This window comes from Penicillium canariense (genome assembly GCF_028826845.1).
Source record: "Penicillium canariense strain IBT 26290 chromosome Unknown utg000001l_segment0_segment0, whole genome shotgun sequence".
In the NCBI taxonomy this organism is placed as follows: Eukaryota; Fungi; Ascomycota; class Eurotiomycetes; order Eurotiales; family Aspergillaceae; genus Penicillium; species Penicillium canariense.
In genome coordinates, this window is record NW_026622728.1 from 5,689,355 (window position 1) to 5,699,851 (window position 10,497).

At 47.6% G+C, this 10,497-nt stretch overlaps 3 protein-coding genes across 3 annotated transcripts; 1 reads left to right on the forward strand and 2 right to left on the reverse strand.

Moving 5' to 3' along the window:
* Positions 1-320: 320 nt before the first annotated feature.
* Positions 321-2,373, reverse strand: N7482_001926 (uncharacterized protein; the record flags this gene model as incomplete). Its single annotated transcript, XM_056684051.1, has 9 exons — positions 321-448; positions 508-723; positions 788-896; positions 950-1,015; positions 1,076-1,226; positions 1,282-1,832; positions 1,888-1,970; positions 2,025-2,206; positions 2,321-2,373. The coding sequence occupies 9 exons, from the start codon at positions 2,371-2,373 to the stop codon at positions 321-323; spliced, it is 1,539 nt and encodes a 512-aa protein (XP_056547657.1).
* Positions 2,374-6,240: 3,867 nt separating this feature from the next.
* N7482_001927 (serine hydrolase domain-containing protein) lies at positions 6,241-8,095 on the forward strand (the record flags this gene model as incomplete). The annotated part of the gene is made up of 4 exons (XM_056684052.1): positions 6,241-6,778; positions 6,829-6,942; positions 7,000-7,264; positions 7,315-8,095. Coding segments are annotated over 4 exons (1,698 nt in total), but the record flags the coding sequence as incomplete, so codon positions are not given.
* A 547-nt stretch (positions 8,096-8,642) lies between these two features.
* Positions 8,643-10,352, reverse strand: N7482_001928 (putative MFS transporter; the record flags this gene model as incomplete). Its single annotated transcript, XM_056684053.1, has 3 exons — positions 8,643-9,189; positions 9,246-9,479; positions 9,535-10,352. 3 exons carry the CDS (start codon positions 10,350-10,352, stop codon positions 8,643-8,645), a joined length of 1,599 nt encoding a protein of 532 aa, XP_056547659.1.
* Positions 10,353-10,497: the final 145 nt, after the last annotated feature.

The window sequence follows — 10,497 nt, forward strand, 5'->3', positions numbered from 1 at the left end:
ATGAGTTCGTGGAGAACTTGAAGAAAGAACGAGAGAAGGAACGAAAAAAGTCGCCAGGGGAGCGGCAGAAAAGGCAGGAGGCAAAAAAAAGTTGCCCATTTGGGATTAGCCACCACGTGATTAAGCTGGGCTGTTTCCGCGGTTCGCAACAAAAGGTCTTTTTTTTTTAGAGTTTTCAAGATCGGGCGAATGCCAGAATTTCAGATGAAAGGAATGCAAATGGGCTCTGATTGGATGAGGGTGGAAATTTTTGAAGATATGTCTTTTTTTTAGATTTCCTAGTATTTATCGACTATTTATGGGCACCTCAACCTGTCACTTCACAGCTTCCGGTCGCTCAGCCCCATGTCCCAGAAACTGATCTCCAGCTCTGTAGCCCGGATGAAAATCCGGATCAACTGCTCCAGGCGACTCGGCGATACCTTCTGCACATGGTCTTCCAGCAAACCTACCGAGAGAGAAAAGCTTGTTAGACATTTTTAATCAGTCGAAATGGGATTGTCGTACCTGATCCGAGACGCACTGCTTCCGTGTAGTCTTCGGCGACATAGTTCTCAATCCATTTCCAATACTGGTTGCCTTGACGGAGAGACTTCTTGTCGGAGTAGAGCCGCCTGGCAATGGCGCCGTAGCCGATCAAACAGGGTGCCAGAGCCATCTGCAGGGCAAGCCAATCCTCTGATTGGCCCACATCAAGAATGAATCGACTGTACGCAGTGCATGCTAGTGAAGAAAACACGGTCAGAAACAGAATGCAAGAAACCCATAGGATAGACAAGACTCGTACCGATGGTTTCCGGATGAGCTTCCATTTCCTGTTTCGAAAGACCAAAGGAAGCGCAGTAATCTAGGTGGAGAGCCATCTCTCGCTGGATGTGCAGGACAATACGCGCGGACTGGAGTACTTGAGTTAGATCGGGACATAATGGGTGGACAGGGAAATACAAACTGCGGCGATAGAGTCCATATCTTGAGACTTGTACGATGCTAGCGCATTACTGCGGGCAAATTGAACCTGCAGTTTGATGTGTCAATAGGCTGTCTTGGCACGCAAAATTTGGAAAGAAAATCTCACCAGGTACAGATAGTCTTGTACAAGATACTCCTTGAATCGTTCCACAGGGAGCGTACCCTGCCCCATACCGTCAACAAACTCGTGGTGGGTAAACTTTCCCCACACCCGCTGAACATCTGGACGGTCCATGATGTACTCAAGGAAACGGCCGCTGGAAGTTGTATTAGCAGATTTCCCAACATAGGTCAATGAGGTCGAGCCCTTACGGTGCAAATGGCATAGTATAGATCGAGTGAAAGTGGTTGATTGGTCCACTACCCTTACCCAGGTCCACGCTAGTTTTGATACCTACTTCGACGAACCGCACGGCACTGCGAACGGCTCGCACCATGTCCTTGCCCATGGCTAGGTTGGCAGAGATCGCTGAAGCAAGCGAGCAACCGGTGCCGTGTGTGTTCTTGGATACCAAATACTCGGTCTCAAACAATGTTGTGACCGCAGATTCTGCATCGTAAAGGATATCGATCACAGTAGTTGCATCTTCTGGGGTTTGTGCAACTTTGTGATCATTTGTAAGCGGGAGATGTCCTCCCTTGAGGAGAACTGCTTTCGGGCCTAAAGAGCAGATTTGCTTGGCAAGATCAACCAGCCCATCCAGGTCTGCTGGTTCAGGAGCCTCGAATCCAGCGTCTTTGATAAGGAGCAGAGCCTCAGGAATATTAGGAGTCAGAACAGTAGTTAGGGGGAGTAATTTCGTTCGGAGTTCTTTAACAGCTTTTTCTGGGAGAAGTTGCGCTCCACTGGTGGAAACCATGACCTGTTGACTCATTAGCCATTATCAAATTTAGACAATCAAGCTGATGTCTATTTACCGGGTCGAGGACAATGACGGGAACTTTGTGGGCTTGTAACGTTTCGGCAATGACATCAATCGTCTCCGCAGATGAGAGCATTCCTGATGCGAGTAAGCAAAGAGCTACAAATACCAAAACGATCTAGGTCCACTGACCCAATTTCACGACATCAGCACCAACATCTTCCAGGCCTGCATTAATCTGCTTTCTCACAAATTCTGATGGTACGACAAAAATGTCCTGTACACCGAGTGTGTTCTGTGCAGTCAACCCTGTTGTAGCTGTGAGAGCATAGCAGCCATGGGCAGCCAATACTCTTTGGTCAGCCTCCAAGCCCCTTTAGACAAGTTAGCTTTTGTCATGATGTTGACAGGATAGAGATGATTCAGCAGAAACACGATATCCGGCCTTATTTGCATGTTGGCAGCGACTGCCAGGGAGAGGAACTCACGCGCCACCAGAGCTATCGGAGCCCGCAATGACCAGGACCCGCTTGACCGACATGATCGAAGGAGCCAATCGGGGAAGAAGCTTGATTCGTTGAAGGACCGGTGAGGTGAAGAGGGGATCAGATCGGATGGCGGGCAAAAATACGATAAGAACGATAAGCCGGGATTGGCTGCCTTGATGAGGTTACAGGTCGGCTCAGGCTGTTTTTACGGTCGGCTCAGGCCATAACGTGATGATAAGACCGATAAGGAAAAGTATCCCCTCAACCCATTGTTCTTACTATTGCCTAGTTAGGTTTAGGGTAGTAAATATTCCTCGTTCGCACGATGTCGGCTCAGGCCATCTTTTTTCGTCGCTCATCCATCAGTTCTTCTGGACCCACATGACCTGAGCCGACCCACTTTCCAAACTTACCTTCGTACACAACCTCACACATTCTTACGCTCTACTTCCTGTTATTTCTACAGTATAGTGGCGGTGATTAGTATTCAAACCCTCTACTTCGGCCATACTACTGTAAGTTCTAAGGTGGGGTAATGAGAGGGCGCCAATGCCATAAGGAATTAACTTGGGCATTATTCTATTTCACTAAATTTCTTCCGCATTATTTGATTCCAGCTTACGACACAAATATGCGAACTCGGATGTGCCCTGACGATGTGGCCTGGGAACAAGCCGAGGAAACATCTAACAATTGGCTGGCTCAATTTCTCGAACATAACGTCTTGAGACCGATCGGGAATTTCATGCTTGATCACAACGGAGGCATTGGGACCGAGTTTGCCATACTCAGAAAAGGTTCTTATAACATCTCGTTGCGATTGAAGGACGAAAATGTAGCCACCGTTATCCGCCTGTCGCAGCCCCGTGCCGTTTTTTTCCCTGAGGAGAAAGCCGTGAATAAGGTTGCTGTGATACGGTTTCTCACGGATAAGACATCAATACCTATTCCTTTTATTCACCACTCAGGGATAAAGAAGGAAAGCCCCCTCGAACTAAGCCCGTTTATTATGATGGATTATATCGAATATAAAACTAAAATGTACGACGCTCTTATTACCCCGGGATGTCCGATAGAGGAACGCGGAATTCTGGACCCGGCTATCGATCAGGATAGGCTTAAAATGCTATATAGGTAACTAGCGGGTATCCTGCTTCCGCTTTTTACGCCCTCCTTGCCTCGGATAGGATCTCTTAGCTAGATCGATGACTTTACCTAGGAAGTAACACGCCGGCGTTTGTCTAAGAATATAAATGAACTTGTCCGACTGGGAGGCTTGCCGCGGTCGAAACTTCCGGATCTATATACTATATTCACTATAACTTTATTATATCTCGAAGCTCTCGCGGATCTTAATATTGAGTATCTTGTACACTAACGAAACGATTCTGTAGAGTCCCCAGACGACTGTCGGCGAAAATTTGTGGTACGGCGGCTTTTTCGTAAGCTCGCTAGGGATAAGCGACTCACTAATCTATTACTCGAGAAAGGGCCTTTCAAAATTTAGTGTGATGACTTGCGGCCGGCTAATGTGCTCCTTTATGAGAATTTGAAGATTGCCGCTGTGGTAGATTGGGACTTTATATACGTAGCACCCGCCGAATTCTCTTATGCGCCGCCTTGGTGGTTGCTTATTGAGAAGCCTGAGTACTGGTTAGAAGGCCTTGAGGACTGGACAAGAATTTTTGGCTATTGCCTGAAGACATTCCTTAAGGTGAAGGATTATGAAGATATAGCTATCCTATAGGGTCGGTTGAAAGAAGACTAACGGCTTTCCGGTCCTATATATCAGAGTTGGGAGAGCGGGGATTTCTGGATTATATATGTAGTGTTGTATAGCTTTGCCTTTGATGTGATCTACTGGCAGAAGATCGACCTACGCTTTTTCGGGCCTACTAAGAACCCCGAGGGAGCATAGAAAGAGAGACTCGACTTGTTGGATGAGAAGGAAATATATGAGATGGAACAACTGGTGGCACGGAAGCTGAAGGAGATGAATACCAGGATACTGGCGTGGGACCCGGATGAGTATACTGTGGAATATCGCCAGTAATTGAAGAGACAAAGAGAAGAAGCAGATGAAGAGAAAGTGGAAGCAGATGAAGCGCATAATACCCACAAAGACAAGGACAAGGACAACGAGGTGGAGAATAAGGGCAACGAGACTGAAGCCTCGGGGTTCTTGGGGGCACATACAATAAGTGATAAGCTGGCCGCAACCCATTTGTCTAGCTAGTTGCGATCACAGTCAGAATCGAGTCCAAAAACATCTTGTGAATGAGGAATATTAACTAAACCTAATAAAGTAATAAAATGAAATAAAATGGATTGAGCTGAACTCTTTCTCATCGGTCTTATCATCACATTATGGCTTGAGCCGACCGTGAAAACAGGCTTAGCCGACCTGTTATCACGCCTTGATGCCCCCCCTCCACCGTTCTGCTCTTCCCTTTACTCTGACCAGATCATCGTGCCTAGATGTCAGGACATTAGCAGTATTGCTTCCTATGAAAGTTTTCATACATGTGCGATCTGAGTGATTGGCTCTAAGCGTTAATCTAACACTGATGGTTCTTGTTTGGTGGTTAAATACACAGGCGACTTTTGTGGGTCTATTTCTATGTTGAGTTCACATTGCTGTATTGCATTGATTCATCAGATTGCTGGCGTCTGGTGAGTACAAGAGATTACTCCTCCAAGTGGTACCTTTGAGGGTTCGTTGTAAATTTAGATATTTGCTGAAGCTGTCATTACCTCTCATTTCAGTATTAAGTAGTTCTCATAACATTACAATAAACTGATCCAACGGATCAATGGTTATGTATCTGCTGATTCCCTTCATATATCGATACTTGGAAAATTAGGTGCCTGTTAACTATGCCATTTCGGAAAGCCACGTTGAGGTGCAGATGATGCATCAGACCTATATCGACGGTGCTTGTGTGGGTAAGTCTGGCTTCCTATTACATCACGCTGCATATTAGTCGCAACTTTCCGTACCATTGGATACTACCGCAGAGCAACTAGCAGCTGACCACATGCATATAGTATGCATGCCAACCAGATCGCAATCTCGGAGAGCGGAAGCAGATTACCGAGGTTTGATATGGGCTAAGTTCGAGCAATATTGTGATTAAGGAAGGACATAAATTTGAAAAACAGCAGCAAAGTGTTCAAACGTAGTCTTCCTGGGGCGTGAGGATTACGCCCGACCAGGCCCGCGTTCGAGCTTATGCAGCTAGGACCTGAACCGACACACACCAATTCTTTGTGGTGCAGGGGATTGGAGGCCTGTGCAACGAATCAACGGTGGTTCGCAATTTAGTTCTTGAAAGGCTGCGGATGTTTCAATTCAAATACAATTATTGAACAGCCACAATGAACCTATGACAATAACTCGACAACGTTATCCGCGATCGTCGCTTTGAGATCTACGGTTTGTGCTACAAAGCATGTCCATAGTAGCGAAGATATCTCCACCGCGACACCGCTCCGCATAGTCAAATATGAACACTAGCCCAAGGGCCAATCAGTTAAAGCAAATTTGCCATAAGGAAAACGAGGTGATGATCTTAGAAAATATGGTCAGAATAGCCGTTCACGGCTCCATTTTCCACGCTAGATAGTGGGCCACAAGTCTGAGAGGGGCTAAATAGGCCATCGACGTTGATTTGTTCATCCCCGCAGTGCTACCCTCCTACTTGAAGCCCGTGCGCTCTCTACCTGGGTATATATATGGCTCTGAACATACATTTCTCCGCCTATACCGAAATTCAATTCAATCCTTTGTCTGCTCAAGGGGATGATGTATCGGTTGTCCCTAGAAACATCACGGGCTGCCTTTAGTTACGCAGTCATTATCCTCACTCCCCTCACGCAAGGCCTATACTACCGTGACCTAAGTCATGTCCTGTCGCAGCATACCATCATATCAGCTGCTACTGCTGTGGCTTCATGTTACTGTCATAAATGCAGTCCACCTCTGTCCTCTCCTTGGACCTAGTTGGCCTGCTCCTACAGATCTCTCTAGCTACCCCACAGTCCAGTCGGCGCTGAAGAACATCACTAAAACAATTCAAGATGCAAGCAACGCTGGAGAGTTTTCTGGCGCCTCTCTTTCTTTGGAAATATTTGACTTAAGTAGTTCCGATGCGTTGCTAAGTTATGCCCACACGGCCAAGGAAATCAATACTACGATCGGCGTGAGCAAGGTCGACGAGAACACCGTCTTTCGCATTGGCAGCACTTCTAAAATGTTTTCTATGCTCCTACTACTGATTGAAAGAGGATTTAGTCCTCTACAAGACCCGATTGTCAAGTACATTCCTGAAATTGGGGCGGCGGCTGCAGAGCTTCTCCGAAATTCCACGCAAAGAGATGACGGAATCGATTTTACCAACTGGAATGAAGTGACAGTGGGAGACCTAGCGAGTCATTTGGCGGGTATTGCAAGAGATTGTGAGCATTTCAATTAGTCCTGGGAAGAATGGCTTATTCAACTCTCACAGATGGTGTCCTCGATCTCGCCGAGCAGCCCTCTTTGCTCACATCACTAGGATTTCCGACCCTGCCTCCCGCACAGGTTCCACCTTGTGGCGTGCCAAACCCCTGTAGCAGGAAACGTTAGTCGATGAAGCTTTTCCGACATACTTGGCTCTTTCTGATGGCCATCTTGATAGAGTTCTTTGATGGACTGCTCCAGTCCCATCCTATTGTCCCCACGTCTTCAACGCCAATCTACTCCAACGCTGCCTTCCAGATCCTTGGATATGTTGTGGAGGTACTTGCTGGTGGCAAGGACTTCGCGAAAACTCTAGAGAAGAACATTATTAGACCTCTGGGCCTGGCCCACACCTTCTACAACACGCCCAGCCCTTCGCTTGGCGTGATCCCTACCTATCAGGGCGAATACTGGTGGGACTTCGATATGGGTGAAGAGGCGCCGTCAGTACTTCGGAACATTAATCCTGGGTACCAAGCTCACGCAATCCTAGTGCCGGTGGCATTTATTCATCCGCCAAGGACATGTCCACCTTCGGTCGCGCCATCCTCAATAGCACTCTTCTTTCCCCCTCAACCACAAGACGGTGGCTAAAGCCGCTCACTCATACATCATCTCTAGACTATGCAGTTGGTGCACCGTGGGAAATTCTGTCTTTCGGCAATGAGCGCCCCATTGATCTCTACACTAAGTCAGGAGATATCGGCACATACTCATGTGTGTTAGCCCTAGACCCCGTTCATGGTGCTGGCTTTGTCCTCCTCGGGGCTGGCAACAATACCCATGTATCTCTAGCCCTCGCCTCGGATCTCGTCTCTGCGAGCCTACTACCTGCACTTGATCAAGCCGCTAAAAGTCAAGCACACACTCGGTTTGCAGGAACATACGCAGATGGTGTCAGAAACTCCTCGATCACTATTACTACGGATGACGGCCCGGCGCTAGTCGTTACAAGCTGGTTCAATAATGGTACTAACATGTTCCCAAGCTATATGGCCTTGAACGGTATTACCGATCCCTCCATGCTGAGCATTCGCCTGTATCCAACCGGTCTTGAGAGTCCAGGACAGATCTCCTTCCGGGCAGTGATCCCTCCCCCGCTGCCGACGGGCATTGGTCCATTTAGTTCGTCCTGTATTACGTGGGTGACTGTTGATGCGCAGGTTTACGGGAATGTGGGGATCGATGAGTTTGTCTTCAACTTGGACAAAAAGCGCAATGCAGTTAGCGTATCTCCAAGAGTACTGCGCACTGTTCTTTCAAAGACGAAATAGTATTCCCGAACCGGGTGTGCTCAGCGACTGGATTCTGGGATCAATTGTGTTGCATGGGTTGTTGTTGCGAAGGAAGAGATATTACCATATGGCCTTCTAGTTCTTATGAATTCATGGATGGTTATGCGTTAATATCTATTCAAGCTGCCCCTGGATCTTTGAGGCCCCGTTGTCAAACAGTAGATTGTCTCTGACCTTGGCACGGCCATCATAATTAGATTGGCAGACAGCAAAAAAGTTTGATGACTCAAATGACCTAGAGTCTCGATAAGCGAGGACTGCTCCAATGCTTCCTTCCCCCAAAATGAGGATCCAGTGAGACTTGGTAGGCAGCATTCCAGGTGTTCAAATTGACTGCAGAGAAAAGCGTGTGAGTTACTCTAGAAAGCATAGCTTATGGCTTGGATGGACCACTCCCGAAGGGGGTCTTCTCGTAAGAATACAATCAACGTACTTGCGCCGTACACGTGATCTTTTCGAGATGATGATATATTATTGTACGCAACATAGATTGGTAGGATGAACGAAGAACCTAACCTGGCCTCATTCAATCCCGCTTCAGTCCAATTCGCCCAGTCTTTCGGAGACCAAGCCCTGAAATGGCGGTACAGAGTAGCATGAAAGCAAACATGGTCCAAAAGCTTGCGCGATATCCAGCCAGCAACGCAGAAATGTCATCTTTGTTGACTTCTTTGTTCTCAGTAACAACTGACGAGATGACCTGCAGAATCGCAAATCCGAGGGCAGTGCCGAATTGCGCTGCTGTGTTGAACACTGCTCCTGCAAGAGCCTTGGTATCCTCCGGGAAAATATCTGTGATGATTATGAGGCCGACGGTAAAGAGAGCGTTGCAGTTGACCGGTTGCAGCAATTGAGCCACAAAGGTATTTGCCCAGTATGGCCAGGCTGGCTGAGCGGTGGCCATGAGCAAGGGTGATAGCGAGCACAAAATGGCAGTGAGCACCACAATCCAGATGGCAGGTACTCTGTGGACGAAGAAACCTGCAGTTACTTGGACGAGGACCCCAACAACCAGACTTGGGAGGATGCGAATGGATGCTTGAAGAGCAGACAGTTGTTGAATCTCTTGGAAACTGAGAAGGAGAACAAATCAGCGACGCTTTTCCACATGAATTACAAGATTACCTACAATAAACTCGCGAATAGCTCCATGGAGTTGATCACTGCAAATGATAGTGCGATGGTAGCACATATGCTCGAGAAGGTTGGATTCCTCCAGAACGCATTGGGAATGAGTGCTGGTCTTCCGCGGCGAACCTGGTAGTGAATCCATGTGATGAATGAAGGCAACGCAAGCGCAGCCAAACAAAGTATGACAATGCTAGCAGTTTCCTTGATACGATACACATTTGAGCTGAGGATACTGTTCATAAACGTTAGTTGGCTCACATTTGCATGAAAGTGGACGATAAACCTACGCGAGCAAGTAGCAAAGAAGCGCCATAAAAGCAGACGCAAGTATCGCACCAACCCAGTCAATCTTGTGTTTCATATCATGCAGAATTTTCACACGTTGAAGAGGATGTCTGTTCCCTGGGAGGGCCCATAAACCAACGATCGAAAGAAATAGAGCAGCACTGCCTGAGATGTACCAGCCGACTCGCCAGCCGACGGTGTCCACGAAAACTCCACCCAGAACAAGACCAACACAGAAACCAACAGGTTGACTCATACCGAGGCATGCGAAAGCCATGTTTCTGCTTTTCCCCTGAGGAAAAACTTGAGTGGCAATGCCGACAGCTGATGCCAGGTGAAGTGCGAGACCGACGCCTTGGATGGCACGCATCGCAACCATCTCCGTGCCTTTCTTCGCAAACCCCATCCCAAGCATCAATGCGCCACTTGCAAAAGTTCCAGTAAGGTCCACCCATCGTGGCCCGACGACATCTGCCAAGGAGCCTGCCAGCAACAAGGTTGAGGCAGTTGCTAGTCCAGACACTGACACCGGCCAGAAAGATAGCGATGAAGGCAATTGAAGGTCTTTTGCAATTGTGGGAAGACCAACGGTGACGAGACCATTGATGATACTCGAGAGCATTGTATTGCCGCTCATTTGGAACACGATAATTATGCTCCGAAGCTTGGAAATCTGAGTGGCGAGCTGCTCAGTGTCCTGTCTCTCATCTTCGCTGGATTGAAAACTAGTCGTTTCGAGGCGAATTAAGGAAACACGGCCTTCACCAGAAGGCACAGAGCCAGTGTGCTTCACAGTTATAGTCTGTGTTGTCGACATCATGGAAAATCCTCATCTTCCACACTGAATCAAAAATTCACATGAGGAACAATTCTGTTGGAGTCGTCAAAGGAAATTATAGAAGCAGTCATCGAGACCGTTTGGGTCTCAGGAGAATCAGGTAAATGGCATCCTAAGTGGAGTCAAC